The sequence below is a fragment of the Pieris rapae genome, chromosome 12 (assembly GCF_905147795.1).
Source record: "Pieris rapae chromosome 12, ilPieRapa1.1, whole genome shotgun sequence".
Lineage (NCBI taxonomy): Eukaryota > Metazoa > Arthropoda > Insecta > Lepidoptera > Pieridae > Pieris > Pieris rapae.
The window spans coordinates 4,718,904-4,743,341 of record NC_059520.1 but is presented as its reverse complement, the minus strand read 5'-3'; the positions used below and the strand labels follow the sequence as shown (position 1 = coordinate 4,743,341).

Here is a 24,438-nt window from a genome sequence, read left to right as displayed (position 1 = left end):
ATGGAAAAATATTATGGTGCCAATAAAATAAACATTAATGAAGTTGGCACTAAACAATTACTCTTAACTGTTCATTGGCAATGAAAATCATAACAAGTAATAAAATTAACCGATTCGTCCTTGCCCAATTTCGCAGACTTGCATACACGAATACTGCCCCATTTTAATCCGTGTTGGCCTAGTGGTTTCAGCGTAAGACTCTCATACCTGAGGTCGTAGGTTCGATCCCGGGCTGTGCACCAATGGAGTTCCTTTTTATGTGCGCATTTAACATTTGCTCGAGCGGTGAAGGAAAACATCGTGAGGAAACCGACATGTCTTGGACCCAAAAAGTCGACGACGTGTGTCAGGCACTGGAGGCTGATCACCTACTTGCCTAATAGATTTTAAAAAAATGATCGTGAAACAGATTCAGAAATTTGATGCCAGGTACTAAAGAGGTTGTAGCGTCACTGATTTATTTTTTTTATTTATCAAATTACGATAAATATTGCAGTTTTTCCTTTGAAAAGGATAATTGTGCTTACGAATTGTACACAAACAAAATACAACTGTATGACCGCACCGTTAGCCTTACTATACTGATATCAAGTATCCGTATGGATCAAAATATTTCTGACAACTGGTTTTCAGAATTTTCCAAAAAAATTGTAACGTCTCTCATGCTAAAAATTGTTTTGACCTATTTATAAATCACAGTAAATGAGAATAACAATCAAAGGATATCACATTGCCTTGCACTGGTGACCTATGAGATGTAGACAATCCTTTTAAGGGCCGACGCCAGCTGTTGCTCTTACGAAAGAGCCGATGCGCACTGTTGTTAATATTAAATCCATTATCATATACTGGAATTGTTGTTATACACACCGCTCTAAGTTTTTTAGGCGTTGCTAATATGGGAATCCTTGGAGTTATTTTAAAAAAAATATCGGCATATTAAATAACATTTAATTAATTTATTAACTGTCAAATTGTTTATAGGTTAGAGGTTAAATAAATAAATAAATACCCAAGGAACATAATATAGTGTCCTAATATTATAAAAACAGAGGTATATGCACTGCTTTGTTTAATTTTATATAAAGATATTTGGTCTAACAACAACTTAGTATCTGAATTTGATACAGAACAAAATAAGTTTTCATTTCATTGAGGTACTTTTCATATTCAGTTTAATATAAAGATCCACAAATTGAATTAAAGTAACTTTAAAAGCTTTAATAAAGGCGCCGAATATTTGAACATAACGAACAAAATCGTTTGTCTCAATTATCATATTTTTTATCTTCAGTTTTTGATTAACATTTAAGTTAATACAGGTTGCAATTTAAAAAAAATTACTAGTATTTAAAAAAATATTTTTACAGTATTTTTATTTCTTATCATAGTTGTCAATATGATGAAATTCGAGTCTGGGATGAATGTAAAAAAATTGCTTAATAATTGTAAAGCTGATTGTAGTATGTTTTTGAACAGGTATGTCAGTATTTCATAGAAACAATTATTGTTTGCAAAAAGTGTCGATTGTTTCAGTATGAAAATATTTTCGCCACATTGCGCGCGCGCACAATGGTACGCACGTAAAATGTTAATTTGTTTGATATTCGCATTGCGTTTCTTGCACACCGACCCTTTTTGGAGCCGAATTACTTTCCATTTAAGTACGATGCGATTTTCATTGTCCGTCCAAAATCAGTTTTTGTATCAGATAAGAGCTATGTGCATTACATTTTAAACGAGTTCAATCGAATTGATATACATTTTAAATATGCGCTACGTGTTATAAACGCGTTATAAACATAGCTAACAATGTTAGTTTTAATCATTGATGAAGTCAGATTTCACTGGCTAACTAAATATTACCCGAAATTTGAATGAAAACGATTATGCAATGAATCATTACCTATTTACATCAGGTATAAAAAAGCATCAAAATATATATACATTCTTCTTTAACAAATTCGCCTTAAACTTAGTGTAATTATTAGTCAATTAATTAAATATAATTTCTTCTTTTCAGTTGGAGAACGTGCAGTGCTGTTTGGACTTCCTCCATGCCCAAAAAGTACAAGGATTAGAACAAGTTACCGCTGTAGATATAAGGGATGCCAAGCTTAAGGCAGTCTTAGCACTATTTTTCGCACTAAGCAGACATAAGCAAGCATCTAAGCAAAGAATAGCGCCACCTAGCGGCCATGTACCGAACTCTCCTAAGAACTCAACTGAAGATGTTGCAATAAGTTCCGTCCAGCGTATAACAGGTGGCAGCAGTGGGGATGATATCTTGACTGTTTGCGGAAATAACATCGATATGACAACACTAACAGCAAATCGGTAAGTGTTGTAAAATAATACTTTATTGATAATTATTTTTCCGTTGGCGTAATAAATAATATACGTAAATAACGCTAGTAAGCTTGAGCGCCATCTAGTGTGATGTTTCAAAATGGTTTTTTGGTTCGGTATATATATATATATTTTCATAGATGTCGCTTATCGAAATACTTCAATAATTTTTTACGATATAGCTACAATACTGCAGTTGTTTTGTATGAATATTTCACTATACAATTTTAGTAATTATTATAATATAAACTTTTTTAGTCTATATTATAAGTTTACTATAAAATTTAGTATGTACCCACTTTCTTTGATTTGATTGTTTGTTCTGGTGGTTATTTATTTTCCAGAGACAGTCTTTTCAGACTCAACTCTTCCATTATAATAAGTTTAATATAAATTATATACGGCATATAAATCCTAAGTACTTTACCAGACCAAGCTCACACTTATATTATAAAGTCTTAGTAGGTACATCTTATGTCAGCCCTCTTGACTCCGGTCAACACTAGCGACAATGTAAGGATGTCACACTAGTCTCACGAGATTAACAAGCTATTGTTTGTCTGCTCCAGCAGCGCAAGGGCCTGTAGGTTCATATGTTAAGATTTTATTACTTAGAAAAGATAACATTTTTCTGAAGTGGCTAGAAACTTTTATCGATATGATATGAATATTTTTACGACCTTAAAAAGTAATCAACATAATATTATTAAAATGCTAATAAAATACTGCATTAGGAAGTATTTGAGTAAAAACTAATATCACGCCTTTTAATAAAATACAGTGTTTAGTGTGTTTAATTTAGTATCTTGTAGTAGTAATTAGTAGTAGTAATTTTATAAGCAATTCATACTTTAGAAATTTTTTAAACATCTTACGACATACGCATGTATAATATTGTTAATTGAACTAAACTTATCTCGACTGAATTATAATAATAATATAATGTTTTATATAGAGCTTTCCTCAGAGTAACAGAATAGCTTCCGAAATCCATAGATAATAATATTTTGACAAAATTTAACTGGAAAGTAAAGGAAAGAATAAATCGTATAGAGTTAAAACATTTAGCTTTACAATGGGCCAGGTTTCTATAAAAGGCAATCCTTTGATCGAACCACGATTGCCGTACATGTCAACTTGATACATTCCACTGCATTAAATTAAATATTATTATCGATCATTGATTTTTCACACGCTATTTGGAGTAGCTATAGTAACTATTTTTTGGGCGGACTACTTTGACATAATAGGATTGTATTATGTATGAAGGTACCAACACTTGTAAATTGCACTAGAAATCAATCATTAGAGAAAATTAATTAAGTCATGCTTACAAATCAATACTAAGGGTTGATATAATAATAATATTAAATAATTTCAAAACTATTTGTCCGGCTATTGAGCAAACAATTTAATCTGAGGTGTTGATATAAATGAGAATTGTAAATATTATTTACCAAAAATTAATCATTGTTTGAATTTTGATATAATACCAATTATTTATGAAAATATTTCATAGGAATTGTGTATTACAATTGAGTGATTTTTACTGCCATTTTGTGTCTTCATAACACGGGAATGAATATATATCAAACAAGATTCGACTAAAGCTTTATTTTTCTTTACGGCTACAGAGTATAAAACCGTTGATTCGAAGCAATAAATGCTTGCAATTTTATTCAAGTTTTATATTCGAAAGCCAAGAGCTAACGGTATTTTTTTGGGTCGAGATCATCCCTCATTTCGTAACGTGTTTCCTGTCGATAAGCGGAGATAAGTTTCATGTTACTAAGGGCGATGTTTAGCCAATTAGGATCTTTCAAACAGCTGATGATATGTTAAGTTTTTTTCAATAATATTTTAATATAGTGCTCATATTGTATGTAGCTTGCTATAAATATAGTTAACTTAAATATCTATTTCAGGCATTTATGCGTAAGAGTTTTATTTATTTATTCAATTATACTTATTATAAGATAAAACACTAAGACAATACAGAAAGCCAAAACATAGATAAACAATGTATATATATATAACAGAAAACAAGCAACTACATTAATAAATAAAGATACATTAAAAAAAACTAAAGTACATAAACTGAAAAATATCTTTACCAGTTTTTGAATTTTTTTTAAGAGAAAAAAAAATATTTTTCATATCTTTTATTTTTTTGAATATTATTATTTGTGTGTTTCTGTATGTATATTTCGTTAGTAATAATGTTATGTCTAATTGGAATTTTATTTCTATTTTTAGTATTAAATAATTCAGTTGCGAATTGGGTTCCGTCAACATTCGGCTCTTGTCACGAACTGTGTTTATATTTCAACAGAAGTGGCATGAGACTAGGGCCACAATTTGTCCATCAACAAACAATGAAGATTTGCTTTGTCTGAAGTTGTTATTAGAACCAAATATTAGCACAACTGTCTAGTTGACTAATGTATGTTTTGTATATTAATAGCAAGCAATAAACAATAAAAGCGAGTGCCTATCAAATCCAATCTTTTGTATCATAAAAATAAGTAACTCTACGGAGTTCCTGTACCATGCACGTCCTTAAGAAGTAATTGGTTGCTGTTTTAATATAGGTCTTAGGTACTCTGAACTGGTGGGTTTCAAAAGTATCTAATTTTTTATATCTGTAGCGCATACATTTTTATTTTACACAGTTCCAATATATGCAATGTTTTTTAAACGTTGCAGAGTGTTATCAATTAGGATGTACTCATTACTAGTAAATACATTTCTTCAAAATCTTATATTAGCAATGTAACTATTACTCATCGTATAACAGAAAGAATATGAAGTATCTCTGTGGTGTATGAAAAATAGATAAAGGAAATTACCTTTATGTACGGATTCAAAACAATATTTTCTTCCGCAATACTTAAGATATTGTTTTACGCAAATTGCAATTATACTAAAGCCTAGGCTAACAGCTGCAGCTGCTTCGAGAAAATTAGAAACGTGAAATGAAATTTGCAATGCAAATGGTATTTTTCATTACTTCCCACGCCTTTTTAACTAAAGTTGTTTGTATAAATTTATTTATACAAATCAGTACTTTGTTTACATTGCCATGTGAAGAGTTAAATTTAAAGATTCACAGCACTGATATTGAAGTTAATAAATAATTTAAATTTATAATATTTTTTCTAACTGTGTAACTAAACTATAACTTTGCTATTATTTTCGTCCTTATCGCTCCCATGTCAATAGAAAATAAAAAAAATGGAATATATAAGTTAAGAGTAATCCAATATCTAATAAGAATGACAATTTTAAAAATTTATGTCATGCAAACATTGCCGTGTTTCTTTTACGTAAGAAATGAGTTTGAGTTGCAATAAAACATTTTTATAACTAAAGCTTAGCTAGCAGTTGTGTTGGCTAGTGGCTTCAGCGTAAGACTCTCATACCTGAGGTCGTAGGTTCAATCCCCGGCTGTGCACAAATGGAGTTTCTATGTGCGCATTTAACATTTGCTCGAACGGTGAAGGAAAGCATCGTGATGAAACCGACATGTCTTAGACTCAAAAAGTTGACGACGTGTGTCAGTCACTGGAGGCTGATCACCTTCTTGCCTATTAGATATATAAATGATCATGAAACAGATTCAGAAATCTGCAGCCAAAACCTTAAGGGGTTGTAGCGCCACTGATTTTTTTAAAGCCTAACTCGGCACTGCTGTTATTTTATATGTAAAAAAATTACCGTAGGTGTAAATGAACCAAATAATTTTTGTAATAGTTCGTAACAATGTACGTAAAATATTTTTCTATTACTTTAGGGTAAGTTTAACGATCGTCTGGTCACGGGTGTGCCCTTCTTGAAAATTTCTCTTATTAAACTGCACTCTTTATGTCCTCGTAAATTAAGCGTTATGAGTTCAATGCTTTATCACCCCTGCAGGCAATCGATGGAATTTTGAATTTGGAACACGTATCACTCAGGTTTAGGATATTCAATACTACCTGTTTTAAAGATCATAATCCTACCTTCATTCATTATTCAACCTTTTACTCAAACAAATATCATTGTCTTTAATTTATTATTTTTATAATAACATGTATTGTTTTAAATTCTTAAAAGGCCGACAACGCACTGGCCAGCCCTCTGGCATTGAGAGTGTCCATGGGCGGCGGTATCACTAAACATCAGGTGAGCCTCCTGCCCGTTTGCCCCTGTTCTATAAAACAAAATTAAACAAAAACATGTTTATTTATTACATATTATATTACATAACAATATATTTATTTATTAATCTAATTATAAGATAAAAAGCATTTATTGCTATACTATAAGTTCTGTATATCAAAAAGAGATTGGAACATAGTAAATTCTATAGTGATTATAGAAGTAGTAGCAAATAACAAGTAATATATTTTTGTATACTTGGTAATTAGGTAATCATATTTTAGAATGTCCTATACACATTTTGTAGTGATTACTAATTATCTATCTACCTCCCAAAATTTGACGTGTAATAGAACACATTTTGCACTAACGGATTCGATTTATCATTCACATTACACGCATACAGCACATTTGTGACAGCTTAAGTACAACGCTCTGTGGCTTCTAAACCGAACTTATATTTTAGAAATAACGATTTAATTTTAGATATTCTTAGAATAGATTAATCGGTTTTAACAAACGGGGAATTGGTCGAACCTCACCGCAATGGACGTTTCCGCATTATACAAAGTTAGATTTTGATATTTTAGTTTGCAACCTTATTATCAATAAATTAAGTATTAGAATTTTAAACACTTCAGATTTTAGATAGCAGTTAAAAACTATGTACAGGTTTTTCTGGATTCACAAGCGTTTGATTGTCACAATTATAATTTTCATACATAAAAAGCTTGAGATAATGGTTAAAAAATTTATTTCAGGATCTCTTTTCCTTGCATAATGTGGAAGGACATTTTTGAGTCAGTTACAATTTTTTTTCAGTAATTTTTTTTGTTTAATTTTGTTGTTTGTTTTTTATAAATAATAAAAATATAGCCTTTTATTTCCGAGCTCTTCGAAAGTCACTTTATATATTTTTAATAGCTGCTGTTTTTTAATATAATAGTATTAATTGCGCACATGTGTACGAAAGTTTATTTAGTACATTGAATTTCTTAGTTCCTTTAGTCTGTCCTGTAGTCTGTGTCACTTATAATAATTTCAAATAAAACATCTGGTCTACGTTTAAAGCCACATTATCCCCAAAACAGTTACATAGTGAAAAATCCAACTTTTATGTTTCTTAGGATTTGCACTGGTGATTTATGAGTACAGCTGTCGACATACAGATGGTAGCGGCATGAAAAAATTCTTAAGAACATTTGAAAAATTTACATCGTCGCAGACTCGCGGTTTCATTATGCCTAGATCTGCATTATCTGCAGTGCAGCTACTTGGAATTACATTTTCCAAGCGCGAGCGTTCATTTGTTTACTATCTCTGGCGCGTTATTATTCTCTTTGACTTCGTCGCGTTCGCAAAATCTTCACGTAAATCTAGTCGTAATTAATTTTACAACAATTATATAAATGTATTAGCGTATTGACTTGAGCGTGCCAATCTGACTTCTGAGGTCGTAAGTTGAAGCCACAGTTATGCTTTAGAACATCGTGAGGAAGCGGACATATCTTAGAGGTCAATGGCGTGTGACAGGCACATAAGGCTTATCACCTACAAAACAAAACTGATCACGAAACACAATGAAATCTCGGATCTCAAGCCTAGTCCAAGGTGTATTTAATTTTTCCTCAGCTTAATTACAGCAATATCAAAGATTTTTACAGTCGCCTTAAGAAGTTGATGACGTGAGACATTGGTTTATTGTCTGAAGGTGTCGAATCAATAAAGATAAAGACATTTAGATTATCCTAATGCGAATTTATTAATTAAGAAACCTTGAAGTACTTAAACGGGACCTCGTATGTCATTTAGTGACATTCAAACTCCTTAAAATACCTCAGCACAAAACCGTGTATGAATATATAGTACAAATAATTGTTATTACTTCGGAAGAAATCTGAGAATCACCTTTCATTTTAAGAAAAAAATTAGTGAACATGTCCAGTTTAAGCGCGATGATATTTACAAATAGGAATAACTTTACAAGTAGTTTTATTAAATTAAGAATGCCCTTTGTCAGCTGAGGGGTTATTTATTATTATTATTAATTTGTTAATAAGATTCTAAATATCACATTTGAATATTGTGTTTTCTTCTTCGAATATGTATAATACTCAAATAAAAATAGTTATTCTATAATATTGAGTGCATTTTCATCTTGGTAATACTGGCGACTTCTATTACGGCATTGTAAAATGTTTATGTAGTTTGTGTTTTTAATTTTAGAATTTGAAAGGAGGGTTTGAATTAAATACAAAATTATTATTTAACTATACATTTAATAGGACTAATAGTCAATTTTAATCTACGTTAATAGACTCGGGGTTTCAAGTTTTTTCTGGTATATCTATTTTAAAAGTAGGTAGTATTAGTAAACATCAGTTAATAATTTATTAGACTACACCACATCATATGTATTTTCTACAATACAAGTTACGATCAAACTATTGTAAAAATCATAACAATAACGATGAACATAAAATTTACAAAATATAATTTAAATACTACGCTTCCAAAGTAGAGAAAAAAATAACTAGGATTTTTAACTAGTAATTTTTATAAATTATTAATGAATATTAATCTAAAACACCTACCACCACCTTATGTGGATTAGCTTATATTTACAATATTTTTTTTTATTTATTTATTTATCACTACAGTTTTCTATCTTAACAGTAAACACTAATACGATAGAATTCCAAAATCCCACACCAACTATTCTAGATAAAAACATTAAAAAATTAAACTTATATTCCTAAATCTATCTATCCATAACTAACAATATATTATATGTTAATGTGTTATATTTTAGGATAAATAAGTCTCTAATTTATTATTCCAACCAGAATATTTTTTCCGTCTACCAGGTCGTCAAAAATTATTATCATAATCATACATAAATAATCAAAAAAAATTATTAAAATTAATCATAGTAATAGCTGCCATTAACAGTTAACTACGAATTCATGCTCCTAGTCCATAGCGGCCCAAAATGGGGCGCAGCGCGTGCTCCACAAAACAATTTATTGTTATGCAATACATAACCATTCATAATATTTCTAAAATACCATTATAGCCTTATTTATTCGTATTTTAACTGAATTTAACAACTACTTGAGTGAAATACGCCGCCAAAATGGCCGCGGTTAAAATATAAATGTATATACCATAAATAAATTTAAAAAAAGAACAGCTTGCGTTCGATATTACCCGCTAAACGTATACCTATACAAAAAAATACCTTTATAAAGGTAAGTTACGGAAGGTTGTTTACGTCCTGTAAATTCAAGAGTAGGATGTAGGGAGGAGTGATTTAAATAGATAAGCCGCGAACCCTTCCAGAGGTAGTGCATAATGTCATCCCGCTAATGCAAGGGCTCTTCGGCACAGATGGCACCCGCGTTTTTCTACAGGGTGTGAATTACATTGCAAATGACAGATAATATTTCATTGAAAATATATTACCGATACATGAATGTGGATTATAATTTTGGTCTTCAAAACTGTATTCGGGATTTAAAATTTCAGCTGTCTTCTAGATATTATTTCTATGAGATGCGACTGTTAAAGTTGTATGGATTTTCATTTTCCTTTAGGTTAATTTATTTAAGTAGACATTACATTAAGTTATGAAAGTGCATTTGATTCTGTTTATTATTAAATGGAAAAATATTAATGTGCATTCTTATGTTTTCATTTTTATGGTATCCGATATTTTTTTTATAAGACATGATTGCAAGATTGCTATACATAGTTGTACTGTTTTTTTTAATTTTTATTGACAGGATAGTATCTGTAGTTGAATTTATCTACAAAAACGTAAATTTCTGTTTCTGTTTATCATTAAATTCTGTTTAATCTGTACATATATCTCAGCTGATATTGAAGGGGCTCAATTAAACATATTTTAATAGTAATTAAAACAGTCATATTATACTTATCATATGACATGAATTAAAAGAGATATCTTTTTACTTATTTTAGCATAGTCAAAGTTACGAACTCATGTTGGAGGTGCCGTAAACAGCAAGATTAAGATGATCCAAACCAAGTCAATCTAAATCGAGCGTGTTTTGTTTTTTGTTTTCACACCCTGTGCCCATTGCATCCCGCGATCGTGTTAGGGCGAAGGCCCCTTTCGGCCTGCATCTCGGCTGTAGTGTGGACGCAATGATCGCGCGCGCACGCGACGCGCGTCCTACGCGAGTTTCGTGAGATTTTGTGACTATTTGTGGTGATGTGAATACGAAATGTGTATTTGACGGCTATTTTAATGCACGTGCTGTTTTGTTTATATTAGTGTGATTCACATAACTCGTACTTGACGTTAACTTTGAGTTAAATTAAGTCTTATTAGTGTTTATCGAGATTAGAGTTTGAATTTGGTTCATCAATGTTTATTTTTTCATTTTTATTTGAAGTACCCTCTTTAGTATAAAAATGTTAATATATTGTTAGGTATATAGATAATCAGGATCAGGAAAGTAAAAGGAAGAAAGCCTTTTCTCCTGAGAAATCTTCAAAAACTTAAAACTTAGGTAAAGGTACTACAACACAATTAACAATATAATTATTTATTTGTTGGTACTGAGTCAAACACGAGAAGAGAAGTTAAACAAATTATGTATAATCGAAATGTCATCTAAGTTCATATTACTATCTAGGACTTATCTAAATCTTATCGCTTAAAGATGTATAATATCGCAGTCTATCAAAAGGTTAAAGGTAAAATAACTTTACGTCATCGTGTGCAGAAAAAGTGATCGTTTTCTATAGTACTTAAGGGTTAGAATGTGGAAGCACTAGGCTATTTAGTATTCAACAATGTGTCGATCGTAGGTGTACTGTGTAATAGATATAGAATGGTAGTTCTACAGTTTCGCTTTACTTATTGGTTTGCGAAGGCTGGAGAATGGACCCGCTTATCTGGTCCTGTTTACGCCTACATAAATTGGCACAGGCTACAAACTTGCTCTACGATCTTACGGATATAAAAGGAATTTTAATCCTGTAATAACATAACATAAACCACTTTTAAGCACTTTAATGATATCTGATTTTGAGTAGTAATACAACAATTATTGTTAGAAAACATTTACTAAAACAGAACTGTTAAAGTGTTAGTCTAATTTTAATTGAAAAGGTAATAAAATGTATTAAAAAGAGGGTAATTGCATTCAAACATATCTCTAGGTTCGCAGGCTTGCGAAGTATGATCTCTATTTTCGTCAGTAATTGGCGTTTACAGGCTAATTTTATTTCCACAAGAGTAAATGTTTTGTGTTTTTTAACTAGTTTATGAATACAACTAGAGCCCTCCACCTCTTATGTATACGCCTCTATTGCTATATTTTTAATAAATAAAACTTATTGGATCATGATGAAAAGTAAGAAACAAAAAAATCTGGAATAGAAGTTACAAGATATAATGTATAAATATGTACTTAAATTAATCTATACAAAACATAACAAATTTGGCATTTTTTTCAAATATATTTCATCTGCTATTTAAAATTTTATTATATACATTGATAGTAAAAATAGTCTTATCAAAATATCTGCCTTTAAGAAGTTCGTTCAAGAACCAGTTTCTTGGTACGTGGGTGCAATGCAGTTCTGAATATCTTGGAGATAAATATACGTACTTGTTTAGGTTTGTTTGTTCGCAAACTTTATCGTTATTTCACGAAGCGCGGTGCTTAACTGGTGTTTGCACTGTTAATTCTAAAAAAATATTGTAAGCAATTCAGCGAAAAGCGGGTTTCTAGTAAGTTTTTACATGATGTTCATAAATGCTGATTATTGTAGCGTGTTTAATTGCTTACAACTTTCGCCTAAAATCTTTCAATTTGCCTACAAGTTTTAATTTATTTAATAAGTTATCTGGATACCTAACAAGTAGACTTATTTAAGATTTGAAATTAATTAATAAGCTATCTAGTTACCTCACAGTGAATTTCTTTAAATTTATTTACCATGTATAATTGCTTACAACTTCAGGCTAAAATCGTAAAACATTTCACTTCAATGGTTAGTTCCAATCGTCACGCGAAGCCACTTAATTTTAAAGCTATTGCGGTTGCTTATTTCTTTTTCTTGTTTTTTAAAACACAGGGTTAATGTCATTGTACTAAAGATCATTTACGGTCTGTTTGCGACATAAAAATAATTTAGCGTGTCTGGTATTGTTTGGAGAGTGAATACATTTGGGGCTCTACCCTAAGATTCGCCCTCACTATCGGACACAATAGTTCACACGAAATAATCGATAATATTTTGTTAACAATGATCGTTTATATATAAAGTGTTCACGTACCGATTTCGTTAGGTTCGTTCGTTCGTTTATGCCGTAGCTGCTGGAACTTTTAAATTGATTTGTCATTTAGTAGAGTGAAAAGACATGCCGTATTTTAGCTATGCTTAAAGTAAACAACATGATTATCATGTTTGTTGAACCATATTCATACCGTCTTATTAAATTTTATGATAGTTTTAGAAACACTTCGACCGATTTATTTCTGGTCATTATTTGCATATGAGTTTTAATGTATCCAAATAGGATTTATTCCATTATATCTGTTTTAATTTTGTTTTTTAAAATCAATACGCTAGGAATAATTGCTAAATGTAATACAAAACAAAAATATTCTATTATTCGAGTAGATACTTGTTGTCTTGAATGACATTTTAAAAAAGGAACGCGAGAGGGTGACCACAGTGATAAATCTGGTTTAATGTCATGAGTTTGCACTTCGTATCTTCTCCCTTCAAGGTAAATTAATATATATTGGTAACATTAGGAAAATTTATGGCGCAATTTTTTTTTTATTGGAAATATCTGAATCTAGGAGAAGATTCATACATAATATACAGCGTTTGATTGGATAATGGAAAAGTTTTTTCTCTAAAATAAACAGTAATATATACTGAATAATTGATTGTTATATTATAAACTCTACATAATATACTTTCATGTGTGTTTCTGTATATTTCCTAAATTTATAAGCCACAAAAAGCCGTTGGCCTACAATATGTATAAGATTTTTACGATTTTTCACTTGAGCACATTCGAAACAAAGTTCTGTTTCTTAAAGATTATTAGAAAGAAACATAACGTTGACAAAATGGGGCGGAAATTAATGTGTATTAGCAATAAACAAGTTTCACTGTAGCTCACTGTAACTGTATTTTAATAGTCTTTGATTTTCCAATTACATTTTATGTGTTACAAATAATAATAAAAAAATAAGTAGTCACAAAAATTAATTGGTACTTTATTTAGATTGCTCGAGGCTTTGTCTTCGATTTAGATATTTATGAGTAAATAATTTAGACTAATACAAAACCTTTACCAAATCCACAGTGAAATTATATATTTCTACGTCAATAAGGCGGTATTATAAAGCAAATAAACGGGTTCCTATTTTCCAAATAGTATGTATCGGGGCGTATCAACAATTTAGTAAGGTTTGAATTTATTATTTACATACAATGGCTAACAACTCGATTACAGGGTATTTTAATGCAAAATATAACAGACGGGAAATGACTGCTTGGTTTTGAATTATTATAATCATATTGTCTAGTCGGACATGGTAGACATGCTTTTATAAATATAATTGAAATATATTAAGAGCCATAACATGTAGCTAGAGTGTGCGTTCAAATACTAAGAAAAAAAATATAAAAAGCATCAATGGTACAGAGTTCTGATAAACATATAAAAGTTTTTAAGGACAGGCGTTTGGTATAGTTTTCCACGACGATCAAACCTGGCCCTGCCATTGTTTGATCAAAACCTGGATGCGTGCGTAAAATCCCCAAACTGATAGGTGATAGCGAATATATTACTCTAAATGGTTATGAAAAGTAAAACTTGTAAATTAGTATAGGCATTTTAATTAACAATTAGATACCATTTTAAAAACATCGAATCACTGAGCTACAGCATACTTATTATTATCATGTAATAAATAAAGCTTGTTATATAAACCTGAATAGCCACTTTGTACGTCAAACTGAGATATTATGCTGTCATATTGATTGAATTATTGTTAATGAACTATCTTTGTTCACTTAAAATAGTCAATACATGGTTCATAATTTATATTGCTTCTATTATAGTCACTTGATAGAACAAAGAAGTTTAGTCTCTATTTAGAGAGAATTACCATATCCCTTCAAGAACTTGTTGTCTCAAGGAAACTGTGGCTAAGCACGCATTAGCAACCGTTACTTATGAAAACATAATTTTCCCCAAAAATCATTTAATCAAGGCTTTATTTATGGAAAATCTACCACAAAACAACAATTAACAATAAATAGCAAAACGGTAATATTAAGCAAGGAATCTTAAACCCTTTGTTACCTTAGTAGGCAAATTTTCGAAAAGTTAACTTAATTAAGTTTTTTTTGCTTTGATTTAAGGTGGGGTTTGTTCTTTGGGTCAGGTCATTGAGACTAAGGCAGTATTGTAGTGTCCTTGCCATGTAATAATTTTATTAAGTACATCGCAAGAGCGAATCTTGGTCCCCTCTGAGCTGGTAACAATGTAATAAGTAAATAAAAACCAATTCTGTTTATATCCGATAAAGAAGTTTTATTTAAATACTAGACTCTTCAAATACACATATAATTTATTTAGAAATAAATTTTAATGATAGTTGAACCTATCAATTTGAGTAAAATAGGCTAATTTGGCAACGGATTTGGAAAACCATTGGATAATTGATTTTCGTTGGTTGAACATTTCATAACGGAAAACGGTGGTTGAATTATAATTATTCCACGAAATATTAAAATAAACTTTCTCAAATCGGTTTACATTGTAATAAATTAGTAATAAAGATTACTAAGATATCACGACGATTTCCTTGTAGTCTTAGTTACTATAATATAAAACACAAATTAAATTTTATTAACACCCAGTCTTTATACAGAAAAATAAAATAAATTTCTTTAAAAAAAACTGCTGAAATTATACATTTCGTAAATATGTCATTTATTCGATTATATTGTTTTTATTTTAACAAAAACGAAATCTAAGGTATCTAACATTTATAAAAAACGTTGTCAAGAATCTTCAAGTGCTATTCTGGCAATAGAAACCGGACTAGTAATTATTACAAATACCTATACAATGTATGAGCAGGTACATGGGCAAATCCTATAGAATTTAAACTCAGCTTACATAAATTAGCTTCCAATACTGGTGAGTTCAAGTTTGGCGTTCTACGAAAACTAATTCAGTTTCTGTGACCAACGAAAAAAACCAATTTTCTAAGAAACATAAAATCCAGTCAGAACATTTTCATAAAACGTATGTTAATATAATATTATCATTGTTAACAACAGTAAATTTATAAAACATTTATTTCCTCGTAGTGGCTTTGTTGCAAGAATGATTTCATCTCGTGAAGGGAACGAGTCTAAAATTTCTAAATTAGGCGGCACGGTATTGAATCATACAAGTCTAGATTTTCACTCACGATCGTCGGCTGTATTATATCACGAACTTTCAGATTGTATATATGTATAATGATTTGCTTATTTTTAGAAAATCTGAATGTTATGACAGTTTGACAGTTATGCAAGCTGTGATCCCAATTCGCTGGTTTATTGATAATAGTATATTTTCGTTTCTGAATTATAGAATACCTTATCGTGTAAATTGACAAGGATAAAAAATACGTGGTATTGTCTTTTTTTCTTTAAATGTGTAAAAGTTTAACATAACTTTTACACATTTAACACGTGATTTAAAAATAAATATTAAACGTTGTTAATTTTATAGAGCATCAATACTTAGTTGAGGTTATTTTAAAATCTTAAAATCTAATTCGGATATGTTTCTAAGTATTTTAGTTTTTGTTGTGGTTATTTGAGTTTTACACAGGTCACGGCTCTTAAAGTGTTTTTCAAGTTAACCTCGGAAAGTCAAAGCCAGGTGAAGGGGACTTCATGTTAACCATAAAAGTTCCTGATGTCATATGTCATTATTTGTTCGGCCCACTTTTAGTCTCGTCTTTTGCATAAAAAAAACATTTGTTGTACATACACGTTTTTTTATGTACACGTGTATAAGTTACACTTCTTTGGAGAAAAAAGATAAAAATATTTTCAAACATTTCATCTTTCGCTTTATTTTACGTTTGTAGAAAAACGATACTGACAATAGAAAAAGCTAAAATGTTGACTATAGCTAACTTCATGGTGACGGTTTATTGTGGCGGTGTGCGCACATCGTAACAATTTACTCTCATCATTTTCCTAACGCGCCAAAAGAAGTTTAACTTCAAAACTAAAATGTTGACTCCACAGATATGCATGAGATGCATCGCAAATTAGAAGTAGAAGAAGTATAACTCCAAAAACTGATACTTAATTATATCCTAACCTAATCATAAAATGTAGGGTATATATAAAAATATGAAGCATTTACAAAGAATTCCACAGATGACCTGTAAGTGTACCAATGTAAAGCATATGCAACACATGATGTTTAAATTATTAAGTTTAAAGTATTAATTATTTAAATTATTAATTAAATAAAAATTAAAATATGATATAATTTAACTTATTAAATCAGATTTCATTTAACTTTTTAAGTACGTCGTTGCGTCCATTATGTTAAACTTTTGGAAGTATATAACAACTGTCTACTAGCCAGTCACGATTGTTAAAACGATCACTAGAAAATTACGCGTGACTTGTAGCGTATCAGAATATTAACTGTGTATTATAAAAACAATGGTTTTAATCCAATAGCCGGAAGAGCAATAATATACTTTTGACATCTACCTCACGACTATGACAATTATTACATAACATAGTTAACTCATACTTGTTTTGTTTGTATGCACGTATAGTTTCCCTTATATGTATTGGAGAATTTCTTTTATTAATAATTGGTGGTACTGTGCGGTGGTATACATGTACGGTGTATATTATTTATATAAACCTACATTTAAAATTTAACATAACAAATTTCATTTTTTTTAATATTATACATTCAATCGTATAATTTTAGTATTTTTGGCTTGACTTTGACTTCTTAACACAATGACGAGTAGACTTTATCTAAAGAGATAAATTTTTACAAAATTAATAATAATAATAATTTTACTTCCTTGTAGCTTTCTTTGCTTTTAGAGCCAAAAATCAACACACATAAAATACAGAATTACATTTGTTTGCCTGAATTTCCTCAACATTTCCGCTACTATGTCTACGCATAAGGACTACCTACCTTCCTTTACTGATATATTATTCCATATGTAACAATGCAATTAAACCGTCTCTTAGTTAAAATGTTTTATTTCATTGTCGAGGTTGATGTACCGTGAATGAAAGCCGTACGGCACCCATAATTACTTTTTGTCCTCTGTCTGAATGGAGACAATACAACATAATAGAGCCCACTTTTATAATCAATAGGACATTATGAACAATTTTGTTAAATGAACTCGTGTGACATTAACATCAGCTGTAACATTATATTTATGTTTAGATTAGGGATAGACACTACTGTGTTGTCTCACTGATTACCTTTTTTTAAGTAGGAGTAGGTAGGAGCCAATTGTTTTATTTCTGCCAAGATTACCATAACGGAAATTGAACCCAGACAGTATGTTAAGCTTTATGTTATATGGCGTGAATGCAATATGGTCATGTGATAGAAATTTAAATAATATAAAAAATAATAGCATATAATATGTACTCGATAACGCAGGTGTGATTATACTTAACTCTGTGACACTAATCAACGACATTAATGGTTTAGACGTGGTACGAGGTCCCAGGAATTATTATTTAAAGCTAGCCTATGCCAAAGGGTGTCCTCAATATGGCTTTAGTATTAAACGTAAAGGAATCGTCAGAATTTCTGATAGCATTGATGGAATGATGATTATGCTTTGACCGGGCCTGACCTTTGAAATTCCTACAGTGCCTAAACGATCGTAAACGATATGAGAATTTTGTATAACTTGCACTAGCTATTTTAAAATGAAATTGTGGAACTGAATTCAAACTCTCTCATTGATCAGATAAAACATATAGGTTTATAAATAGTGCTGTGATAGTGTAATTTTAAGTAAATATGGGTAACACAAACTCTGGACACGGACAACGACAAAACAGCAAAAACAGAAAGTCAAGGAGTCTCCCGACATCGCCAGAAGTGAGAAGGTATGATTCATAAGACTCATGGACTTGATTAAGGGCCTGTTTCACAATGTCCGGATAAGTTCCAAATAAGCTATTTATTACTTATTGGTTGGATAAATAGTATTTTTGCGTTTCACGACTGTCAGATAGCCCTATACGTCATGAAATGCGAAGTATCTTATTTGGAACTTTTATCTTTCGAATAATTTATGTGTTGCATAGCTATTTGGCACTTTATCCATACATTGTGAAACAGGCCCTAAGTGTGAGAAATGTTACTTTAGTGACAAATTTCTAAGAACCGCGAATTAATTTAATTCAAGTTAAATTTGCGTGTGTGTGTGCTACAATGGTATTTGATTGCACTGATAAGTTTCTCCATTAACAAGTCTGAATTTCACATCCTGTAGTTAGGAAAGTGTTGTTAAAACTCAATAACCAAGTGAAATTAAGAGCATCTACTTAGTAGTGGCGATCTAAAAATATACCAGGCCTGATTCAAGTCACAGTTCGTCGATCTTTACAGCTAGCATATCATCAATATAGGCGAGAACTTTGATCTTACCGTCTTACACGGATCATTAGTAAACAATGCCTTTAAGACTATGAGTTATAAATACTGTAGAAAAATATGTAACATAATGTTTACAATGCTTTTAAATGCTGTTGCATTTTAAAAAATATCTTGATTTGAGTCCACACCTAATCATAGTTATGTATCTAATAACTAATAAAGTAACATTTTTTTATTTAGTTTATTAATATAACTATCATTTTATATTGTTTAGGCTTTATTTATGGTTGTAATATTTTCTATAATTTATAAATTCAAGAATTATAAACATGGTTAGCGCTATACAATTTTCCACATACAGATAAAACGTAATGTTTAACCTAATTTGTTAAGGTGTAATACTATAGCAAGTTAGGTATGATGGATACCGATATAATCACATCGGGTTTTGAATTTGGAACCGGCATTTATTTCACCTGCAGGTTACTAACCTTTGGTATCTAGGTCAAAGGGCTTAAGGACATGATTTTTATCATTATCTCTCTGAAAATCGAACACGGTATTTTAACGCGTTAATCTGGGTATTAAATCGAATACTTTGTTTTTTTACTGTTCGCTATTTTGTATTATGGTTTATGTAATTGGTAATTTATGTCTTGTTCCAACTTTATTTTTTAGGTGTATATGAGATGTATCGCAAAATTGTTAAACTTAATTTACCTTTGATTTTATAATGACTTACTTTAGAATTATGTATAAGTGATATCGGAACCGTTTGACGATTAAATGCATGGCGTATGCAACGTTGATCGCGCAGTGCAGCCAGATGTTCATTGTTTGGTTCAAGTCATATTATCATAATTTTCAAAGCTTTGATCATACAAAGGACTTACTCATCTTTTATAACGTTTAGAAGCGATAAGCTCTAAAGTAAATTAAACTATAAACTTGTTTGTTTACGGAGGTAGTCATACTCTTTAGAGGTCACAAACATTATAGCCCACCATCTCCAGTTTTACGCTCGGAATCTTTCCAATACACCAATCGCAATAAGACCTGTCAAAGGCGGTTTCTGTAGAGAATTTATTAATTCAATCTAGAGATGAAATACCGCCTGTATTAAGTTTATCATTTGACTGGTGAATCTTTATCGCAGTTTGCCAATCCTTCAATAATATGTACCTACTATACCTGTTAATTTTCGCTAGGTAATTATTATATACCGTGCTATTAAAATTCACCAGTTTAGCGGTTTATCTCACCTACTAGCCTATGTTAGAATGGTTTTGTTTTAATTGCGAGCTCACGCCCAGCTTTGTGTTTTGTGTTGACACCAACCATTTTTCTTTATTTTCACTTGATTGACAAAGCTTCGTTATATAAAGCATTAGATTTGCGATAAATACATCTGCGATTGTGATTTTCCTAGTAACTATAATATCTATGTAAAATTCAATTTAAGACAAATTTGCACGCCATTGTAGGTGTATAAGAATATGCGAACATTAGATTGTATCACCAAAACATTATTGTATCATATTCTTGCAAATAAATATATTATTATTATTATTATTATAAGACCTTTTTTTTAATAATCCCTTATTTAAATTAGCATTAGCCATAATATACTATTCTATACTATACTTATGCATCTCTTTTAATCAGATTGTTTATCACAGTTCGGAATAAAATTGATGAGTTTTATGAAATATTACGATAAGGTTAATCGGCTTTTGTCAAAAGGAATGTGTCATTTTTCATAACGCATTTTTGTTTACACATTTATTGCGGACTCAGATAATGTTCCACATCACAACACATTTTACGACATATCAGAAATACTCATATTACGCTTTATAGCTACCGAAGATTAGTATTTTATTACGAAGTTAGTAGGCAATATCTTCTTGTCTCAATCAGTTTTACAGCCTACGACAGATATGAAGTAGAAATTATAAAGTAAATTATATCTATTTGAATATGTACAAAAGTGAAAGTTGTAGTTTCTCAAGGTAGGTTCTTCAACTTTATTACTTAGAAATACTAAGGAGTAAATTATTCAAATACATCTATTGTTCGTAACTTGTTTAATATAGGAATTAGTAACTCGAAACAAAGTGTATGGTGTGTGTGTGGTTATTTTATGACATATAATAGTCCGATAGATATTCATGAGATTGAACATACGTTGCGAAGACAAAATGGTCTTCTTAATTTTATTTCGCTGAAAAGTTTTTGCTATTTTGAGAATAATCTTACTTACTTCCTACTTAATATACCTGTTTTATTACCTGTAAGTGTTTATATTAAATTATAACATTGATCATGGGATTAGGTTTTAATAACATTTTATCTTCGTTATTTACAGGCAAGTCTCAGTGCTGCAGACATCCATCCCCCTACCTGCGTCTGCGGCGGCCGTGCGACGTGCCCCGCCGGACAAACGACCGTTACCCGCCACGCCTGTTCACGGTTAGTTAGCAAACTCACTTCTATGCGCATTTGCTATGAATAATACTTAAGGCGTTTTTTAAAGAAAAACTAATAAGAAGAAGAAGTGGTAATGTAGACTTATATTTTTATTAATTGGTCAACTGAGAGGTTTAACTTATATCATAACTAACGTATTACTTTTATAAAACACACTTTAATAGCAAAGACAACATAGATTATACGTAATTGAGTAGCCTGAACGATTAACCGAAACTGAGATTAAATTAATAAATTGTTCAAAAAGTACCTAAGAATACGAAATGAGGTCATACAGATAATTTTAGTGTGGGAAATTGAAGTTATCTCAACATGAAATTTGCATGTGTGCGATTGGCTAGATAGCTTCCCCATAGATAATAACATGATATTTGGTATTTGAAAAGCATTTGAATATACATACATAGTTACAATGTATCTATGTTATTTTAGAAACAGGGTTATGGTTAAATGTAAAAATGTTCGGTTTTACGCATGATTAATGTTATCATGAGTCGATATCTACGAGTATGACATAATTTAATTAAGAAGAACCAAAATCAATTACGTTTAATCTTTTATCTGAATTCTTATGTCATAGATAAGGATATTTATGAAATATTATCATTACAAATCACGCAATTTAATTAGTAATGAGAAATACATATTCATTTATATGAAAAATATCTACAAATAACTATGAAACTACATAAGTTTAAATAACCAATAATTATATTAAAACTTGAAAACTATCTAAACCACTTCACAAGTATAAATCATTAAGTATAAGTGAAAGAAAATTTAGCTAAGTAGCTTAAGTAGATTCGCTAGACATCCGGCTACAATGGATACGTACAATTCAATTTAGTAATTAGTTAATGGCATCTCTAGTTAGACGGAAAGGTTTTTGCTCTTTCTCAATATAATTTATTAGCGGCACTCAAGTTCACTTTGCGCAGACAAAATTACTTGTCTGGCTCTTAGTACTAGGAGACCTAAATCAAAATGTCCTTGTGGTAAAAGAATAGTTAAAATCAAGTGATTATCCTACTCTAAAGTATATTGTATGGGCTTTATCTTTTTATTTATTAGAGTAGAATTAAGTCTTTTTGTTTTCACGAGATATTTCTTAATTAAAGTTGACCATATCATACATAGAAATTAAATCTACGGTGTATGGTGTAAACTTTTTTATTCAAAAATGTATGACAACTTAGGTAAACAACATAAATGATACAAAAAATTATTATTATATATATATTATTTAACATGAATAGTAATAATAATAAAAGTCCTTCCGCTCACCTTTTTAACTTACATGCTATTATAAAATGATAGTAGGTATTCTTAAATCTAATTCACTTAAAATAATATACAATGTAAAATTATTAATCTAAATTAATAATGTTACATTGTTTAATATATATAAATTATAGACATTTTAGTCTACGGAAATCGATGAAAGTACAAAATATTTTTATATCAACTCAGTGCACTCACGGATCGGTCGTATATTCGGCGGTACCTACAAATAAAATCTTATTATTGTCCATTTAACAAACGTTCCATTAATGTTAGTGTTTAAATGTTGATAGCAAATATTTCTAATGATGTGTTAATTTAATCAATTAATAGATAAAATAATACGCAAATAATTTAACAATCAATTGAATAAAAAGACGGTCTAACTGTGGTATAACATCCGCTAGACATTGTGATAATGAAAACACTTGCCGGTTACAACTCTTGCGCAGGGGAAGCGATAATCTAGAGATTTATTAACGCCCAATGCTATCGAGTGTCTTGACTCTTGTCTGCACACTGCAGTTGATGTGCACTCCTCAAGGGGAACACTTGTTAGTGAAGTGTCAATAAAGTTAATTATGTACGTTATTAAGTGTTAGTGTTAATTGTAAAAGAGTAAGTGCCGATGCCTTTTTATACACAACAAGGAGTGAGTTTATTTATAGATAAATATGAGACATTTCTTATCATCACTGGGATGTATCTTATGTAAACAATATCTCACTGTGCTCCAGAATTGAGGTTTATCATAATTTAATAATAACATGAGTTTTAGTTATGTTAGCTAATAGAAAATCTCGTAACTCGTATCAGTTAAATATTATTTCATTAATTTGACGTATACTCAGTAATACAATAACGGAAGGGTTTAATATAGAACATTTTATATTATTAGAATCTTAATAAACTAATTATAATTTCTCCTATATGAAAGATATATACTGGTTACTTACACGCAAAAAAGCGCCTAATTGGAATAAAAACACAAAAATCTGTTAATAATACATTAGTATGTATTAATATTAACTGATTTTTTTCTAAATATTGTGACGTCGATTGTTGTATATTTGAAACAGTGCAACGATAATTATAAATAAATAAGTTGGTATAGTCTGCGAACGGTGAGTGGTAAGTCAAAATGATGGATTATTGCAAATGTATGGATGGCCCAGTAACACTTGATTTGTAGTTGATTCGGATGACGCATCCGACTTCCTCTTATGGCTACTGTTCTAATTCATTGGAATGTATGTTTATATAACTTGGAAATGTAATAGCTTCTAATGAAGGGAATACTAATTTGCCAAATTAGCGTGTAAGGCGTGTTTGGCAATGCTTTCTCGTCTTAAACGAATACTTCGTACTGTAATTATAAATTAGTACCAACATTAAACAGTAAAAAAAAATTAGTATTGGTATAAACAATTATTATTCATTATAACAAGAAGAACTTAAAATTGCTGTGAAATCGATTAGGTCGAGAAAAGGTTAGG

The 24,438-nt window shown here is 30.4% G+C and overlaps 1 protein-coding gene across 7 annotated transcripts in view; it reads left to right on the top strand.

Annotated features, from left to right (window-relative positions):
• Positions 1–24,438, top strand: part of LOC110993715 (protein sickie) — a 116,470-nt gene that overhangs the window by 40,302 nt on the left and 51,730 nt on the right. For 6 of the 7 annotated variants that reach the window (XM_045630276.1, XM_045630275.1, XM_045630274.1 and 3 more), the window contains exons 3-4: positions 2,024–2,337; positions 21,540–21,643. In XM_045630276.1, the coding sequence (XP_045486232.1) occupies positions 2,024–2,337; positions 21,540–21,643 (418 nt within the window). Of the gene's footprint in view, positions 1–2,023; positions 2,338–18,547; positions 18,679–21,539; positions 21,644–24,438 lie in introns of those variants that run through there. The other variant, XM_045630280.1, reaches the window with a different exon arrangement.